We start from the raw sequence: 20,985 nt of genomic DNA, 5'->3' as shown, positions 1-20,985 counted from the left end.
TTTTAACCCTGTATCCAAATATCTGTTAATGTATGGAGTTATTCCATGAATCAGGATGGCCAAATAACCTGAAGGTAGTGGTTTTCCTCATGAGTGTACAAACTACAGTAATCTGTGTGAGTCAGTGCCTCATATATATACACACACACATATATATACATGTGGAGAATTGTCCTGTAATATAGGAATGCATTTCCAATATAACTGTATATCATTACCTGATCTGGGACAAATATAGTTGTATTTGATATTTTATTTGTAAACACCAACTATTTCAAACAGTTGAAATATCTATATGCTCAAATAAATCAATGTTGTTTTTAAATATTCAAATATTAATTACACAAAGTCAAATATTATTTGAAAATATTTGCAGTTTTTTGCAGAAAACAAATACTTTTAGAAAATATAAACGTAAGTTATTTGAAAAAAACAAAATCTTAAACTATTCCCAAATAGTTAATGAATAATTAAAAACTAAAACCTAATTATTACCCTAAATGTATAATTATGTACCAAGTTGGCAATTACCACATGGTGGTTGAGGGTGATTTCTAATGAGGAAAATGCAAAGCATGTTCAATTAAATTACTTCAAAACAGGCCAGTAAACCAGTGGTTAAAGATATTTCATTGTTTTCAAATATTTACCCACTGAAATACAATATTCAAATATTTCACTTAATTGATAAAATTAAATCTAATTGAAATAGAACAGCTTTCAAAAGATAACTGAGTGGTTAACGAGGGCAAGACTTACCTGCTTAGAATGCAGGATAATAATTAGGCTGCTGTATGTGATAGTTACATATTTATGAAGAGTTTTAAAGTATTTCAATATATTTCAACTACTTTACTCATATTTAAATATTTCAAATAATAATTGCTTTCCACAAACCATATTTAAATATTTTCAAATAAATAGTTACTTTTTGTGATATGTATTTAATTATTTTCAAATAATAGTTACTTTTCACAAACCATTTTTATAACAACATTTATCCCAGGTCTGATCACTACAGTCTACCTCACGTCAGCTTTTGCACATTTCTGGTTATAGAGGATTTACTATTCAAGTTCATTAAATGTGTATCCCTTTTGTTTTAACACAAAAAATATGTTTAAAACATGAGCCCAAATAAGGTAACTTCCATATATCCAATTCCAATAATTGCTATTTAAATATTCAGTATAGGCCAATATATAATTACAGTTCTTTTTATTGTTGGTCTTCTTCTTTAAGAAAGACTTGTATTTCTGAAACTAGCTGATGTGTGGCTGATTTTGAAGTTGTGTTGAGAAACAATCATTTCTGGGTTAAACATATTGCTCAGGTTAGCACATAGAAAATCACATGATAAATTGGATCCCTGCGGTAATAGATCTTGTGCAGGGATTGAAAGTAGGACTTGGCGACAGACCAAGATAATTTATTTCAAACATTATTTCTATAAAGTAGTGTAGCTGAGTTTTCTTAGTTGGTTTAATCAATAATGCATAGCACTAATATGCCATAGCACTATTCCCCTGCAGGATGTGAAAATGACTCACAATATTAGACTGTGTAAGAATATATGCATTTCAATATTCATTTATTCAATTTCAAGTTTTATGTACAATGTAAGACCATTGCAAGATGCTGCTAACAATAAAGGATGCCGAACAAAGTTTTTAACAGTTTTTTAAAGTAGCTATTACAATTGTGCTCCTGGATTTTCTGTCTATATTAGTGGTGCAGTCTCAGTGTACAGTACATGTGTTCCTGTGGCACAGCTAGATTGAGATGAATATTAAATAAATCATCATTATTGAATTGTTAATCATTTGAATCCTATTATTTAAAATAATACAGTGTGATACATTCTCCCTGTAACAGGGACAGCGTTCTGCCACTGGCTTCTCGAGCGCCTGTGTGTGTGTTTATAGGAGAGAGCCAGACGCGCCAGCTGTGTTTTGTTTATAGGGAATCGCAGCCAATGATTGGACGAGTGCAGTTCTATGATCGGCTGGTGGGCGTGTCCCGGCGGAGCGTCTTGTTATAAAAAGGAGAGCCAGGACAAAAGAAAAAAAACTTTGGTTTGCTGGAGTTTTGCACTAACCAAAAAATTAACTAAATTCACTGCACAGGAATATGGATTAGTTTAGGGATTTTTAATCCCATCTAAAATGTATAATGTTGTAAAGGGGTTTCAGCAGGAACTCCTTTTCTAGTGGGAGTAGCACGCTGCCATATTCACCGAAGCATTGGCTTTTAGATGCATTTTATATTTATATTTATATATATTTTTCTCGGTTTTCATACACGGTTGTGTATTGTCGCTCGGCCAATACCATTGTTGGTGTGCTGAAAAATGTATAAATCTTGAGCACCGGAGCAGCAATTTTAACCTCAACTCTCCTATTTGTCAGCTGGTCACCTACCCTCCTCATCTACACTTCCACAGAATAAATGAGTGAATAATAGCACTACTAATAATAATAACTTCTAACAGTAAAAATAAATAACATAAAGTTAAACCAGTTATCGTATATAGTAAAAGGTATACAAAGAGGGTACAACAAACAACTTGAATAATATGCTCTGTCCCAAAATCTTAAATTAATAATGAATGAAAGGAAAAATTGTGGTGAAACTGATTTTTCCTATTGTAAATGCTCCACCTAAAGGAACAAAAACGTTGCTTAAAAGAACACCTTTTTGGCAGCGCTAGCGATGCGTTCACAACTGATACAGTACTGTTGTGTAACCTAATTGCTCATCATCATCAAACTTAAATTCAGATAGTTTATTCAATCTTTACAATTGTGACGTCATTGCAAGAGTGTCTTGAGGCACACTGATTGGTTTATTCAATCTTTCCAGAACCTGCGTCATGTCATTGCCTTGTTTAATATTCTGATTTCCATTGCTACAAAATGGCATATAAACAAACGATTAAACGCGCCACTGTTTCTCTTGCTACAATGAGTTGGAAATTGTTCGAGCTCCTGAAAAAACCCTGAATCAGACACAAGTCATTGAGCAATTTGGTGTTGTCCGTTCTGGTGAGTTGCTTCACCATTCTGTTAAATAATGTTGTGCATGTCTTGAATATTGCTCCTGTAAAGGTATTCATAATTAATCTAGAGCTGCTGCTGCATTGTTTTAACATGTGTAGGGGTGCTGTGTTAATTTAGTTTGACAGTTAGTTTATTAACGTTAGTCTGTCTGCTACTTTATTAGTACAATTTATTAACATAAACTTGTCTGTTGCTTTTCTCTTACTTATTCTGTTAATGCATGTGCGTCATGACAAGTAATACATATTTATTTAATGATTCATATTGTATCTGGTGGTTAACTCCGTCTTAAAGAACACCTGGGCTAAAAGAGCAATTCTCTTGCTTCCCGAGGGGTGTTCTGTTAGCCAGAGACTATTGTATTAACAATTTAGGGTTTATCTACAATTAATCAAACATGTAGCACTGTTTAAACACAAGGGCTCATCTACAAATAATCATAAATACACTGCTGGATCATTACAACTTTTACACTCCAAAAACACACAGTGGGCCTCATTTACAAAAGGGCACTAAATATTATGCAATGCAATTTTATTAATTGTCATGCGAAATAATGGGCATATTATGGCGCACACTGATTTTACTGTACCACACTATGGTAATCAGAATGAATATGTGATTTGTATGATAATGCATGATAATGTATTTAAATGAGGCACCCTGCTCTGAATAATGAGATGAGCTTTATTCACACCGCAGACCGGATCTGAGCAATCTTCTATTTAGTTTTTCTTTTCATCTCAGTCCATTTTTTTATGTCTATGGCTCTTTGGCTGTGACCCAGTGCATTGAACTTTTGTTGTATGGCTGCCCATATTACCTGCTTTCTGGAAGCAGGAGCTTAGGAAGAGGTCGGACCAAAGAAGGTATTATAATGTAAACAACCTCCTCCACTAGAATTTCTAACTGCTCTGCGTACAGTTTTAGTTTGCGTTGCCTCTGTCTGTCCCCTGCGGAGGGCTGTGCTGAGGATTCTTATATCATGGTGGTCACAGGTAAGTCTCTGACATTATCATGCACATTAAATTATCGCTCACAATACATGTAGTGTGCACAGCCAAATAGTGTGCACATAAATTAATGCGTTCTGTGTTAGTAACTGGGGCAGTAAATGTAGGTTTATTTATTATTATTTGTTTATTTGGCAGATGCCTTTATCCAAGGCGACTTGCAGAGATTAAGGTATGTGAACTATGCATCAGCTGCAGAGTCACTTATAACTACGTCTCACCCGAAAGACAGAGCACAAGGAGGTTAAGTGACTTGCTCAGGGACACACAATGATTTAGTGGCTGAGGTGGGATTTGAACCGGGGACCTCCTGGTTACAAGCCCTTTTCTTTAACCACTGGACCACACTACTTAATGTGCACATGTGATGGGGTGCCAGCTCGCCCCTATAATTTGTGTTATTATTTTTACTGTTTTCATTATGTTTTTCATTATAATTATTGTTTGTTTTGGATTGGCAGGGAGGGGGTTAAATTTCTCCCTGCAAAATACATGTGAGAATGTGGCTGGAGCCTTAATTGCTTAATTGTTAATTATTGGTTAATTGGGCTCCAGCCACAGACCATAAAAGACGACTGAAAGCCTTGTTTAGTGGAGTGGTTGAGAGTGGTGAGATGCAAAGTCGCAAAGTGAGTGGTGCCGTGTATTGTTTGAAAGCCTTTGTTTGGTGTTTATACCTTTTGTTTGGCCCTCGTGCCTTTTTACTTTGTATTTTTGTAAATTTAAAGTATTTTGTTTCACTGCATTTTCTGACTCTGAGTCTTCCCTCTGCGGCTATCCTGCCACAGCACGTAACAGCTACATTTAGTGCCATTTCATAAATGAGGCCCAGTATATTTAAATAGTTTTTTGTATTCCATTGCAGTTATTCTGTTTTTCCATTGCAGAGCAGTTAACCCTGCATGCACTTGTGCTATCAGTGTGCATCTACACCAAACTTATGGGCGAGCACAAAACTGGTAATTCATTTGTAAAGAAAATGATGCCAGAATTGATTTTCTTTTTTCTTTTTGCAATAGAGGAGTTAAACACTACAGGGTTCTTTTGATCTTTAAGGTTTTTTTAAAAAAACATTTTAAATGATAATTTAGCTGAGATAAACTCAGATGATTAGTTACATTTATCTGCCAGTTCAAACACATCATTAATAAAGAATCTATTCTTAGTTCCTCTTTCTCATAAATTGTATGCCCCACTCATTTTGCTTGCAACCTGTCTTTCCAACTAGTTCTCACCGGTTTTCCCTGGCATAGTTCAGATTTGGTGACTTTGTTGAAAAGGAGTTAGCGAGTAAATAAGCGCCTTAGTAATAAATCTTTTGTGATAGTCATCCACTTGGTCTTTAAAGGACACACCACAAGTCTTACCTTTGACAGGTTCTCTGCCAATATATGTCTTTCACTGATTGTCAGTGAAGGATTCGTCACCAGTCAAAGAGTACATTTGTTTGAGATGACACCCACTATGTCATTGATGAAGACAAGCAACCAGATATTCTGCCTTGGAGAATCCCATCATAGGTGTTGAAGTGGTTCCTTGCATAGCAATAAATTCATAACTATCCTGATTCAGATAGGATCCCATTGTACTTTGTACTGTAGCATCACGCTAATTTAGGCTTGATTCCAGTTGCCAAGTTGGATACCACTATTACCTAGGTTGTCCCACACCATGCCATACAGTACACTGTTTCAAGCTACAGCAGTGGATTAACAATGACAGTTATTAAACAGAATCTCAGTGTATGTATATGCAGGCCATAGCAAAAACCATAGCCATTTCAAAGACTATTTTAAAATCTAAATTATTGTAAACCATTTCAAAACCTACAGAGATCTCCCTGGTGATGAAATGCAATCATTTTTAAATAATTACAGCAGTTTAAAATTTGGGGTTTTAACATTATTTTTATCTTACCGTTGTTTTATAATTCTCGTTAAAGTTAATTAATGTAAATACAAGATCCAGAAACATCATATTGCACATGAAAAAGCTGCTACTCAATAGTACCTTTTCCTCATTGCTAAACATAGATAACTGTAAGTAGGCCAGTCATCTATTTAGAAATAGCACTGCTGCTTTGTCCCAGGAGTGTCCTGGTACAGTAACTCGAATGCTGCCTGGCTAGTCCTGTGGGGAAGATATGAAGTTGCTAAAGATATGTAATGCACCTGAACTTTCCTACAGACATCTTAAGATGCACTGGTCTTGGTAGTAATCTAAGTGCCACATCAGGGAAAAGGTGATTCTGTGACCCAGGTTCTTGGAACACCATGTTGTTGGACTCAGAGTGTCCACTTACTGTGAATAACATGCTTTTCAAAATTGCAGCGCTGAGCATGTGGTTTTCCCCTTATAATTGTACAACAAATCGTGACATCAGCATGGAATCTCTGTTGTTTTATTCTACTGACATTAACGCTATTAGTTATAAGGCTGATTTTCCATTTTGAACAGCTTTATTTTGCCTTGGGTCGAGAGTTTCCTGGAACAGTATAGCATATTAAGGCTGCTGAGGTTGTCTCCTTTTACAGTGATATTCAATGTTTGGGGGTGTTATGGTTCTACAACATAAAGAAATGATTGTTTAAATGCAATGATTATTATTTTCATTTTTGCTCAGGAGGCTTGTGTAGAGTGTTTTGTTTGTATGGGACTGTGGTGTAACCAGCATTCTGATTCCAGACACTGAGGCCCAGATTTATAAAAGGATTGTGCATGTTTTACGACCGTAAAATGGGCGCTGAGGGTTCTGAATTCTTGGATGGGATTTATAAAACACATGCAATGGTATAAACACGCAATTAATACTTGATTTGCGGGGACAATGTCTCTGTGTGCTTTAGCCCTTGATGCATATGTAATTCTGCATATGAACATGTAATTCTGGAGCATTTCTGAATTAAACTGCTAAAATTGGGAGGGGATTGCAAATTAGGTCTATTAAATATTCCATCTAATTTATTAAAGCTGCCGGTAGTTGCAGGCCGCGTATTTGCGTGATTATTTTAAGAACTCTGAAAAGCAGCCGTTAATTTGCAGCAGTCTGAAGACTGTGCATATTAAGCTGTATGGAGTTATTGTTGTTGAACATATTGCTGTACAATGGAAGGATTTTCCACCCGTTTGACTGCCATGGATGTAAGTAAACAAAACTTATTGTTTCTGAAGTTTGAAAAGTCTGTATGCCTGGAATTATTCTATACGAAATAAGAAGTTGAACTAATATGCGAAGCACAGTAACTGGATAATGCGTCGTAATGTATATTGAAATGTATTTGCTTACGATTGTAAGTCATCCTGGATAAGGGCGTCTGCTAAGAAATAAATAATAATAATAATAATAAGCAACCTAGACTACAAACTCTGAAGTGGCACATGTGTTTATTAAGAAGCCACCGCACATTCCATATTTTATTCCTTTGTCCTTGTGATGTATTTTGAGCTTATAACACATGTTCATGTGTTACGAGTACTGCTTGTACCAAAATCTCAACTTCAAAATCTGGGCCTGAGTGTCTATAGGGTTAAGGTGTATAACAGGCATATCTGCTACATCAGCTACATTTACCAGTCAGTTTATGTGGGATTTAATGTTCTTTGCAGTTGGAATTTATAGTATGCGTGAATTCATTCATCCTTTTTGTGGGTAATACATATACTATCAAATGAGGTACAGGTGACCTCTGTACACCACTTTTCATCTATGTAAACATTTACATTAAAAAAAGATAAATAGGTAGGAATAATTCCCTTTAAGATGTTTTAAATTGTTAGGTATTATTTAAATGGAGTAAAACATGTTAATTACTCAGCATGAACCCAAGTGCTCCCTTAGTTGGCCTTGATTACACAATTATTGAGTACCAATCAATACGAATCTGACAGTATGATTTAATATAGGGCCGTGTAACAGGGGAGATCTGTGCTGACTATCTGGCTCATGCGTGGTTCTGCAGGAAGAGGGCAGCAGTCTCGTAAGATCCGCCTGTCAGTCATGGCGATGACACTGAGAGGTGGGGAAGAGGGTGTGTTGGCTTTCCCTCTCTCTGAGTGGCTGAGAGGCGGGCCTTGGGGGATTGCTTGGCCCATAAGAACTGCGCTTGGTTGTGCATTCGGGTGGCCGTGATTGGAAACACACAGAGACGCTGACTGAGAAGGACAGTGGTTGGAGCAAGCGACCAAAACAGGCAAGCACGGCTGAGGAAGAGCCAGCAATAAATAAACCATTTTATTGAAATCTCTTGTTATGTACCCAAGGAGACGTGTGTAGTGATAGGGGAACCTTGGCCATCCCAGTGTAGGACAGGACTTTATTTTGTAGTTTTATTACTGTGTTTTATTTTCCCTTTTCATTTCACCTTTTGTTTTCATTATTATTTTGAGCACCTGTGAGTGTGCCAGGTTTTAACTGTTTTACCAGTATTGGTATTCCTGTGGTCCTGTGTACCGTTGTCCAGTGCAAAAGTGAATTAGCTGTTTGGTTTCATAAAATACCTGACGACAAAAAATATCTTAAAGAGAATTACTCAGAAAATCTGAGCATCTACACACCCATAATTACACTATTCACTGACCTAAAGGCAGAAAGTAGGCGAGCTTCACAGTGTGTTCATAGGTTATTCAAAGCCTCCTAGCTCTGTTACAGAAGAGAACATAGTGTGTCTGTGTTGTTATTATGATATGCTGAAATAAAGTTGCGGAAAGTAATTAGTCTGCATACAGTTATTGATTTCTACAAACTGTCATTGAAACTGGAGACTAGTTGCGATTCTGTTGTGGTTACTGTATTGCCACTGATAGCAAACACGAAAAAAAGGTAAATTACATAAATGAATACTGCATTTACATATTTTCCAGCAGATTGATTTGGAACAGAGATTAAACATAGTTTGAAAGACAACATTTGAGGTCCTTTACCAGAGATTAGGGATCTCATATTTGACTAGGGTTACCATGTGGCTCCAGATTAACCGGACGCTGTGAGACAGAACGGGATTTCAAACTTGCCTCTAAATTGAAATAAATGAAGGTGTAAATGAACCATCCTTAACTACAATTAAGAATGGTGCTTAAATACCCGCATGCGCGTCAAATAATTGTATTATACTAAGAATGAATTGCAGCCAGTCGCTATTTTTTTCTGTTTGTTAAAATTCAATCGCCCATATTATTCTGCAAATACAATCGCATCATCATCTCGTTGCTCTATCGATAAATTAGCTATTCGTTCATTAAGATCTGATCAGAAGCAGCTGATCAGTGTGACTTGTTTGCTGCGCCCAAGCAATTCCACCACAGCAGGATTAATCTCAGCAAAGGTGGAGCTCATTTATACGTGAATTACTTTCAATTTAGGGTGAATTTTGAAATCCCGGTCTGTCTCAAAGCGTCCGGTTAATCTGGAGCCATATGGTAACCCTAATATTGACCAATCTGGTTAAAGGAAATTTCTGATCCATTTTTTGATGTGTAAAACCACTAACACCATTACAAAAAAAAAAATACATGTTTTAATAAATTTCTAAAGGGTTTGATTACACCCCATTGTTACCCTTCAGGGAGGCTGCCATTCTGAAGAGAACTGCACTGCAGAGACAAGGTGCTTTCAAACATTGCTGTGTGTTTATATTCATTTCAGCACTGCTGCAGTTCCCAGAGCATATTCTGCAGTCACGCTTCATAGACTCCAGTGTAAAGAAATAGTATTTTGTATACTTCTTCATCGTAATTAAGCTCATATCAGATAAAGTGCAGCAGTTTAATGTTTTAATAAACACAGTTGCTTAATTGGGGATACACAAAATGTCGAGTTGGCTTGTGAAGCTGTTTTTATTTTCTTTAATAAAGGAATAATATTTTTAAAATAGTTGCACATAGTAATCTCTAGCTGTATTCAGTAAACTTTTAGCTTCCCAATAGCAAACAATTTGCTTTAATCAAATTATTCTATATTATATAAGATCAACTGTTAGAAAATAAGTTCAAAAGACACAATCTTTTGATTTTTCATATGAAGCAGTTTTAAGAGGACACACGTTTATATTTATGTAATTAAGGAATATTGATCTTGGGGATTTCTCTGTTTCAGGCAGAGAGCTGCCAGGGTCTTGCCCTGTGGTCACTGATCATGTGTGTAGGAATGGAAAGTGTATTGAATCCCACCTTATCTGTGACTCCAAGCCAGACTGTGAATCAGATGAAACTGACTGCAGTAAGTACCCCAGCAGTGTATGCATTAGTGGAAAAGGTATAATTGCTTGTTGGGCAATGTGTGCAAGGACTTATTTTGAAAGTATAACCAGATGCTTTGGACTTGCCAGGCTTTTTTTGTGTGTTTGTTTGTTAGTTTTTTTTATCAGCATCACAACTAAATTCAGTGTATCTTTTCTTTAAAAAAAAAAAAAAAACACACACACTACTGTTTTTAAATTGGAAACAATTACAAACAGCACTTAGAAATAAGTCGTAAGTCATTGTATGTATGTATGTGTGAGTGTGAGTGTGTGTGAGTGTGTGTGTGTGTGTGTGTGTGTCTCTCTCTCTCTCTCTCTCTCTCTCTCTCTCTCTCTCTCTCTCTCTCTCTCTCTCTCTCTATATATATATATATATATATATATATATATATATATATATATATATATATATTAGGAGAATGGAAAAAGATAATAGGTCAGTAACAAAAAAGGGGGGCAACTTTCTAATGGGCATCAAACATTACAATGCAAAAGAATGCAGAAAAATGTTGCAGTGCAAGTTTTGGATCCCAGCTTGCACAGAATACATAAAACAGACTAAATTAGAAGGCATGAAACAAGATAAAAACTAAATGAATGTGAAATTGTTGGAATACAAATGTTTCGGGTAAAAAGGTTGAATCTTGGCTGGGGATTACAGGATTTAGTCCATGTACCAGATCAAATAAGCTTTGTGAATTGGACCCATTTAATTTTTTTCATGTCAACATTTCCTTGTTACCCAAGCAAATGATTGCAGTGCTGTATAATTGGCAATCAGATAACATAACGAAAGCTCATGTGAACCAATTAACTTACTTTTTTTTTATAGAATTATGTAATAGTGAATTAATAGCCTAGTGCTGATACTGTGGACCAGTAATTAAAATGTGCATCTGTTATAATCGGTTATAACGCTTGTAACAGGTTGAGGAGCCCTGTACATGTATTTATTTATTTATAGAATGGGGTACCCCTCCGCAATTTATTGTTTTGTATTTGTTTTGTTATTATTATTATTATTATTATTATTATTATTATTAGTATTAGTATTATTAGTATTATTATTATTGTTATTATTGTTATGGTTTACTTATTTATAAATATGATGGCAGAGCTGTGTTTTTTTATTGTTTTGATTGCCCAGCCTGACCTGTAGTAAGTTTTTGTGTTCGTGATTTGTTTTTGTTTATCTTTTATTTCGCTCTGTGAGCGAGTGTTTTTGATTAAATATTTGATTTGTTTTTGTTATTTAAATAAACGGCGCACGGCGCGTCTTTTTGCACCGCAGTATTTTCGAGTTTGTTTTTCTTCCTTCATTCTGACCTGACGTCACCACTCAGCCATCCTGTCACACCGCTGTATTCATATGCATATCAGAATAAATAAACAATTGTAAACATGAAGTTTGTAGAGATGTTTTGAATACAGAATACAATTTTTGGACAGAATTACTTTGCCAGCACATACTCTACTGGCTATACACAAAGGGATGAATTTGCTAATGCCTTAATATGTAAAAGCTTAAAGATCTTTCTGATGTTTTTCACAATAGGCAAAAAAAATGGTCAGTTGTGGTGGATGCATTTTTCATCTTCAAATGTTCCCATCAAACAGGATATGTGCTAAAATATGTTGTGTGTAGACTATGTATCTAAGGACATAGCAATGCACTATATAGAGATATGTAAGTAAGGCAATGATGTAAGATTTTAGTTTTTTCAAAATTCTGAAAAATATATTTAAACTGTTTCCAGGAACCTCAGGTTAATACACTAACCTCTAACAATTAGTGTTGCATAATAACTGGGGCTGGAGTAGTCAATTTTACTCCTTTCTGACCTGCTGCATACTAATTATCTTGGTATTCCAAAAATATTTCAATAAGCAATCTGCCCCACAACAAATCGATTTAAATTGCAATATGAATGTTTGAATAAGTTTGAAATCTGAATATTATTCAGACTTAAGCTACTGTATTCAAGGGTCAAAAGGCTTTAGCCCAGGTTTGATTTAAGGGTATGTATGGAACAGGACTGGATTTAAACTCTAGTTTGCCTTTTTCTTCCTGTTTTAGGTGACATTCTGTCAATACCTGGTGCCTGCAATTTTAACATGGCTGAGACAGAGTCCTGGGAAGCACAGTGCTTCCTAGAGTAAAAGATGAATGATGACTTTGACTGGAGTATCTGCAGGAGTTCACTGGCAGAAGGAACAGGCCCAAGCAGTGATCATTCCAAAGGTACATCATAGGTTTTTCTTTTTATCCATTCAAAATATAGATAACTATCTCATTTGCTTAACTATGTATTCACACTTTTGATAAACGTTTGATAAAGCCCACATTTTACCTTTTTTAAATTCCCCCAGCTAAGGCCTACATGTTTTTACCATGATTTTCCATACTTTTGTGTGTTTTATTACTCTTTGCTATGTTTAACCCAGGTTTATTGTAAACATTTTTCAAGGATGATGCAAGTCCGCAGGGAATAAATGTATTTAATAAAATACATTTATAATATAATTGACTTCTTATTTCAGCAAACAACCAGACTTTGAGTGCAAGTTATGCTGTAAATACGATTATTGTACTCTGTCTTTATGTAGTTAAATTAAATGGGAACAGCAGGTATTTTTGTATGCTTTGGCTATATAAAATGTCCTTCATTCCAAAGAGCTCAAAGATCAAGTTCCCATTAGAAACCCAGCTCTTTAGCATTTGCAAAACAGATTAGCTGCTAAACTGAATTTTACTGAGCATGGTTGTTTAAAACAATGTTGTTTTGCAAGTGCCAGAAGGTTCTAAGTAGAACAGACGCTACCTTCTCAAAGATGATAAAACACAAACAACATGACAAATTCAATAGACAGTGTTTACTTTTAAAATGATTAAAATCTGTTACAAAAATGTAAATAGTTATAGTAAATTATTTGAATTTTAACAAGTTGCAGTTACAAATATTTACTTCTCAGGCTCAGGGAAACATTTTACGGAGATATGTTTTTGAAAGAGAGAGAGAGAGAGAGAGAGAGAGAGAGAGAGAGAGAGAGAGAGAGAGAGAGAGAGAGAGAGAGAGAGAGAGAGAGAGAGAGAGGTGATGTTTAAAGCATCTAGGTTCCATATACATTCTGACCTTGTAATTCTTTACAGCTTCCAGATAGAAGCATGCTTATTTATTGCATCCTGTAGCCTAGGACAGCAGCATTGAATGAGCTGTTTAAAATGGAATAAGCCTGTTTGTAGTCCATAGTTAAAAATACAGGGAAAACCAAATTAACTTGTCATCACAGGGACTGGACATTTCTGATGCTTATTCAGGTGGCTCTCATTAAATGAGGTTTGCTGGACAGTAAGAGAGCTGACCTCTTATCTCAGGTGACTGTAAAACGTTTTTAGCATTGCATAATAGATAGTCAAGTTACAGCATTTACCTTCAGAAAATATCCTGGACTTACTAACAAGGTTCACAAACAAGTGTCTTTCAATAACCTTCTCTTTAAAGAGGTGTGCATATGTGGCTGACTGTGGTCCTGAAGTCAAGGGAAAGAATACATGCAAAAGGGAATGTTCACAACCATGCTTTATCAATGTAGTGTCTGCTTGAATGCCTGTTCCCATGTGGCCAAATGACATGCGGTGCTACAATGGGTTTAATTGAACAGCTGGTGTATCTGTGGGACCCAGCAACACATCCCTGAGTCCTCATGACATCATACCTCTAAGTGAGTCACATGTACTATACCTGCCCTAGAAAAATCTTCCTTGGAGGTCTCAGTCAAACAAAAAAAGAACCAAGTGTACCAGTATGCTAACCCATTAGCACTGGATTGTAAACTCTGTCCTATATTCTATTTATCATATCTAGGTTGATAAAAGCACTAGCATTACCAGGTAGCAGGCATGCATGCTGTATAGAACAGCAAGGAATTTTGGGCAGTATGAATTTGTAAACTTATTTAGGTCACACCTTGTACTGTCACATTTTTAATTGGATATAAACTCATAGATAACCTGAATCTGAATAGAAACACTAACGTTTGTCAAAGCTGGCGACAAGGCAATTTAAGATTATTATAATTTTTTTTTTTTTTAAAGCATCTGCGAATGATCTCACATCCCCTGACCTTGATTGTGGGGTGTTGCATTTGTTAAGTCACCACTTTGACAATGGCCTGCCAAATTAAATATGAGCATGTTAATTAATTGGCTCCCATAGGCAAAGAAAATAGCACTGAAAAGAGGCCTAACTGAGGCCTCAGTTGGAACCATATTGAATGCATCTGTAATTGCTGATGGAATGTATCCAAGGTAACCCAGTTTTGAATAAAAAAACCTTACAATAACAGTATAAACTTCCATACTTCACCTTGTGATAAAGAGGATCATTGATGGATGATGGATGTGTTGCATACTCTAAAAGTATAGTGTGCATCAATTTTCACATTCTGGAGCTTCATTTTAGTTGATTATGCCACACATGTAGTCTAATGCTAAAGTTGTCAATAAAAAATGACGAATTGCAAAACTTTACAGCACCTTCTCTACATGTTAGTCTCATAGGTATGTAAATGATAAAATAATAAAGCATGTCAATGAAATTGTATAAATGTGGTCAAATGTACTGAAGTTTTGAACTGCAGGTCACATACCCAAATATAATACAGTTGAGAAAAAGCTGTACAGTAATTTGAACACCTGGGAAATGCTTATTTTTTCAAAGAAATACAAAATGTTAATGTTGTTTTTTATTATTATTTCAATGATTAATAGTAAATGTAATACCGTAGCATGCTACAGTACATGTACATGTAGATAGTGTGTCCATATTGAATACTATTAAGCATGCCTGTCAGCTGCTAATATCTTATAATGCATTTAAGATGCCAGCTGTGGAAACACTTCAGAAAAAAATACAAGCTATTATACATCATATTCCTGGGAATGCTTTGCTGATCCAGTTTCAGGCTACTTCTATTACAGATGAAAAGAAGGTGCTCTGGAGGGACCTTCTGTTGAGCACTATTTGTAACCTTTTGTTACAAAAATATTGGTGGTGTGAAAGGGCTTATGCGGCCTCTTATGTAATGGTATTTCAGTCCATGTCCATGCAAGTGAGCAAGCAGGCACCAACCCTCTGCATACACTGGCTCAAATGTTATCTGAGAACATGGATCATGGGGTACCTTTTTCATGGAGGAAAGCACAACCTAGTTGTGGAAGTAGTTGCAAAGCTACTTTGAAATGACTACAGAATCTAAAAAGCCATCACCTGTAGTTTTGATCTTGATATAAATTTTTATAACCAATCACCCACAATTATCAGATCTTATCATTTAAGAATACACTAATAATGCATTGCCATATTTGAAGATATATTTATTTTCTTTTTTTAAAGATGGTAAAGGGAGATACATTTACATCAATTCTGGAGCCCAGATAGTAGGAGACATTTCAATACTAACAACAAACCTGTCCTACCCAGGAAGCCTTGGGGTCTGCCGTGTACTCTTCTGGTACCACGTGTGTGGCTCAAGACATATGGGGACATTGAAGGAATTTGTTATTTGTGTTATTAAGTACTGAAACAGTTGTTGTAAACTTTGGTGTCTAGTTTTCATCACAAAGGTACATCACCGTGTCATATGACTGATGTGAAAAGATTTGCATGAAGAAATTCCAGGTGATGGTTGAAAATTCAGGTTGCACAAACTGTGAAAGAACTCAGCTACAATGTATTGCTTGTGGTGTTCCACCTCAGCTCTGTGGAGGGTCTTGGCTTCTAGAAACAAGCTCCAGTTGGATTTCAAGGCCAGCTCTCTACTTTCTGTTGTGAAGAACCTTTTAATCGGTTGCACCTAAACACAGCACACAGCAAGAGGGCCAATTACCTACACTGTCCCTGTTTGTCTTCCTGCAGTGTGATCTACATTGGAATGCCCTGGTACATATGTGTTTGTAATTAAGTGCTGCTAACCAAGGCTTGTCCTCTTCTTGTGTTGCAGATCTTGTTTCTTTGCTTGTATTTTATACTTCTCTTTGGAACATGAATACAGTGCTAAGGAAGTAAATGTTCCTACTTCCTGGTACAAAATGACTTCCTTTGCTGTTGCTCAGTTTCAGCCCAGTGGTCTAGGTGGAATCACACAGGTAGTGATTGGAAACCAAGAAGAATAAATCTGTGCAACCCAAATTAAAGTAAAAAAAGACGGACCAGTGCTAATACTAATATGAAAATTGATTTTAACATTAGAATTCAGATGACCTCTGCACACATTTATGTATCTATCAATCCTTCTGTAGTTAAGCTAAATATATACACTGCTAAGTAATTTTTGTAATGATTTAGACTGGCTGCAACTTTGTTTAAATAATCTCATCCATCAGCATGACACATATAAAATACCAACAAAGTGAATTTCATTCAAGTTTACAGCCAGCTTCAGGCAAGTTTAAATCATTTACTGTAACATTGACAGAAACCACTCACGACAACATCAATAAAGCACTGGAAACGTCCTGACACCTTAGAAAACAAGAGTCCATCAAGTTGGCAATTTTTCATTGAAATACTGAAAAACAATCCCCCCCAAAAAAGCACAGAGATCGTGTTTGGGTTATTTTCAACATCATCATCCTATCACTTTGTCAGTATTTGTAAGTTTTCTTTAAGGTTAAAAACTTTTAAGCAAATTTGTAAACAAGAACCTTACAAAGGATAGCCTTAACTTTGACAAATAAATAATGATAAAAAAGTTTTACATTTCTCAATAGCTGTTTTCAACTTTATTTTTCTATGAAAGAACCTGAACAACATTAAATTTCGTATGAAGAAAATACATCACCTTTTACAATTCTGAGCTTTTAATGTTACAATAACTAACCTTGTTTTTTCACTGTCTATAGGTTTATACGGTTGGAGAAAGTGGTATAAGCCTGTTGATGTGATATGTAAATGTATACCAAAGAAACACGTGGAACTATGCAAATGTTATTGTCTCTAATCACAGCCCCTTTAGAGTGGCCTTTGCAGCTGAAGTGGGTGGAGACAGTCTAACTGGTATTGCCTTGGATGATATTTCTTTCACCCCAGAATGTGAAGTTGGAGGTATGGTTATACTGCAATTCTCGAAAATCTTGAAAGCAGTACGTGGGCAGAATTCAGCTTAGAAGTGAATTTATAGACCGGGATTGTCGATATGATAAAAAACAAAAGTGTTAAATGTGGCCGTGTTTTTGGCAATTCGATTTTTGTAATTTTTATTTATTTTTTAAATCAAGATTACATTTTGACTTTAAATCCAATCAAAGTTATTATATTTTAGCTACAACGGTATTCTTCATAACTAATCATTACAGGAGCTAAAAAACTATAACAGACAACGAAACTGTTACTAAATGTCTTTATATATTCCAGAGCATTTACATTTGTGCTTTTAGCAATCAAATTGAGTTTCTTCGGCAGTGCATCTTAATGGAAATGATACAATTAGACATTTCTGAATCCAGACTAGCCACAAGCTTCGCAGAGTTTAAAGAGTTTAAGGTTTCCATTACACAGCTCCTAAAGTAGTAACACACATGAACATTTAACTCAGCCTTTCAGCTCTTGAGTCTTTTACCTGAAAAGAAAATAATACATTATAAAAGTGTTTATCTTTTGTTCGTTTGCACTCCCTTATGGGTAATTTTTACTTGCTCCCCCATTGCAATGTTGTCCAGTTACTTATGGTTTAACATGGCTTTGCTCAAAAATATAAACCACCTTGGTAGTCCCCAGAGCTTCCTGTACATTTCCAAAATAAAAGACGAATTAAGTCTAAAGCAATACGAGGAATTTAATTTTGCTCAAATGGAGTTTGAAAGTCTAAAAATGTGCACTGCTAGCCAGCTTGCTCTGAGATACTGCAAGACATAACAAAACTTATATAATATATATATATATATATATATATATATATATATATATATATATATATATATATATATATATTTATGAAAATGAATTCAACAGGAAATTCCTTTTATTATTTTCACATCAAGCACATCAAAGCAGTTCTCTAAGTGCATTTTTGTTTAATTAATTAACAGGAGATAAACACAGTGTGAATCTTTATAAATTCAATAGTTGCATGAAGTTACAGCCAACAAACCCAGACTTACTTCAATAGTACCATCGCAGCATCTTTTGATATGTCTAACATTTCCGTAATCATACTGTTGATAGACAGCCAGACAGACAGAAGTGGGATACACTTAACTAACCTCATAAACCTATTGTATTGAAATGTATCCAGTTGCCCTGTCCCTTTTAACTAAGACCTCCAAACTAAGGGGCCCACTTAACATTTCTACATGCTCTAGACACTCCTATATAGCTTTCTTGGTGTGGTGTCCTGTGGATTACACATTATGGTTGCATATTGATTCCCCCATCTTTTCACCACTTTCCCTCAAGAGTATGTGCATGTATGTGTAAGCATCAAGCCACTAATCCAATTTTTTCCTGTTTTTTTTCTTTTCGTTTACGCTTACTGCTGCCTCATTGAAGACAGAAGCCAACTGCTTCTGTGAAGCTTTTAGCTGAGTTTGAGGGTAAATAACAGCTTTAAACTTTAAATTATTTCCCTGCCTAAAAGCCTCGATAGTCTTTTATCCTGTTCGTATTTCTCCCCTACTATAGGTTGAAAGTTTTAAATATATATTTTTTTTGTTTTGTCTTCCTGAGAGAGAGTAGCAGGGTTGCACTCCTGCAGGGAAGTAAAATCGCCTCCCTCCTTTGCTGTCTGGTAAAGGATTTGCTCTCGGTTGCTAGGCAACTTGACAAAGAAATGTTTAACTCTAGTACTCTGGCTTTCTAAATTACTTCAAAATCCTACTGAGGTTTTTTTTTCTGTTTATTCCCAAAGGCCCAATAACACCTCAACCCACGACCTGCAGCCCGGATTCATTCCAATGTCAGTATGTTTACGAGTGTATACCACTGACTTGGCTGTGTGATTGGGAGCCAGACTGTGTGGACGAGTCGACGAATCAAACTGCCCCACTAAGAACCCGGGCACACTGCCCCCTCAGGATCGGTGCGGGGACGGCCAGTTCCAGTGCCTGCCCTCCCTGCTGAGGCGTGATGGAGTCGCTGACTGCCCAGTGCTGAAGATGAATTTAGCCGTTGTAAGTTGCCTCATTGTCTCCATCCAAGCACAGCAAAATACCTCTGTTGTATTCCAGAGATGAAGCTACTGCCACTCAGCATGGCTTCTCATACAGGCAAATGAAAAAGAAAATCACTAGTTTGATTATACCTCTTTTTGCATACCTCAGGAGGTACATTTCCAGTTTTCCATGTAATCCATCACAGGGCTTCCCCACCCCCAGTCATGTTTATTCTTCCCACCTCTGTTGTCATTTTGTTGTATCGAATTGACATCATTTGGTCACATACCTTTGTCTAGTATTAACAGATACATAAGTTTTAAATAACAGAACACAGTACACACCTACATAATACTAAAAAATTGTAATCCCGTCATTTAAGTTGGCAGTATAGAACTAATGCAGGTATAAGTGGCGCAGAAAGAATGTACTATACAAATGAGTGTTGTGTATGACCCGTGACCATTGTAAACTAGATCAACGCCACAGGAGGTTCGCTTCCAGTTTCTCATGTAAACCTCAAAAGGTTTCGCCACCCTCAGTGAATAAATAAATAAATGGTAAGCATGTAGATATGACTTTGTGTAGAACATTGGTACATCCTTCCACATGACATTGTTGAAGTATTTTCATAGTACAAATAATCAAGTTGGGTGAATACCGGTCATAGTTTGAGAGCGTATACTGTGCCAGTATGTATTATACACACCACTTCTCCGGTGACTGAGGGTATATAACACATTCCCTGTCCCATTGCTAAAATTACAATTTTAGCATAACCCAAAAATGTAAATACAACCCGAGAATGTATTTATGTCCTTTTCTCCTTAATCTGTGACAGTGAGTGACTCCGAAAATGTTTTACTTAAAGAAAATATTGGGAGGATGATTATCAATTCCTAGTTGTTTTTGTAACTCAATTGCAAGGCAGTAGTCAAACTGTAAACTTCCATTTGAATGTGTGCAATATGTTACCATGAGTCAATAACACCGCTTCCAGTAGAACAGTTTGATCAAATCTGTGAAAGATTTTAAATGCCTGAACATGTCGACCAGTCTGAGTGTTATGTTCTCATCGTATTGGCCAGTAGGTACCTAGTAGTCTGCTAGATGATCAGTACTATAGGTAAGTCACTGTACTTGCTTTCAGAAATAAGGTCTTAAAATCTTCAAGTCCTCATGCCTTCCACCTCTCAGTAGGTTAATACTGGTCCATATAAATGGGATGATAACACTGTGTAACAATTTTTTTTTTTTTTTTTTTTTTGGTTCCTGGGTAGCAAGTGTTATTTCCTAATTGCTTATGCCTCAAAAGTATAGAAAATGGCTATTATTCCCCACAAACTTTGCTTTTGTGACCAGGACAGTGATATTTTGAAATGTACCTATTTTCCAGAACATTCCAGATAGATTCAGTGCTGAGTAAACTTGGAGTAACTTCTAGAACTTTCTAGAACTTTCCAGTAATATAAATAGTAGTATAAATACAGGGGCCTTAAGCCCACCAGTTCAGTTTAGTTCCAGCT

The 20,985-nt window shown here is 36.0% G+C and overlaps 1 protein-coding gene across 1 annotated transcript in view; it reads left to right on the top strand.

Annotated features, from left to right (window-relative positions):
* LOC117394586 (MAM and LDL-receptor class A domain-containing protein 1-like) overlaps positions 1-19,581 on the top strand; it is a 44,309-nt gene extending 24,728 nt beyond the window's left edge. The window contains 4 exon segments of the mRNA XM_059021024.1: positions 17,275-17,414; positions 19,216-19,329; positions 19,332-19,448; positions 19,451-19,581. Of these exon segments, the coding sequence (XP_058877007.1) occupies positions 17,275-17,414; positions 19,216-19,329; positions 19,332-19,448; positions 19,451-19,581 (502 nt within the window).
* Positions 19,582-20,985: the final 1,404 nt, after the last annotated feature.

The sequence above is a fragment of the Acipenser ruthenus genome, chromosome 3 (assembly GCF_902713425.1).
Source record: "Acipenser ruthenus chromosome 3, fAciRut3.2 maternal haplotype, whole genome shotgun sequence".
In the NCBI taxonomy this organism is placed as follows: domain Eukaryota; kingdom Metazoa; phylum Chordata; class Actinopteri; order Acipenseriformes; family Acipenseridae; genus Acipenser; species Acipenser ruthenus.
Note: the sequence above shows the minus strand (reverse complement) of the source record. Positions and strands in the feature narration are given on the sequence as shown.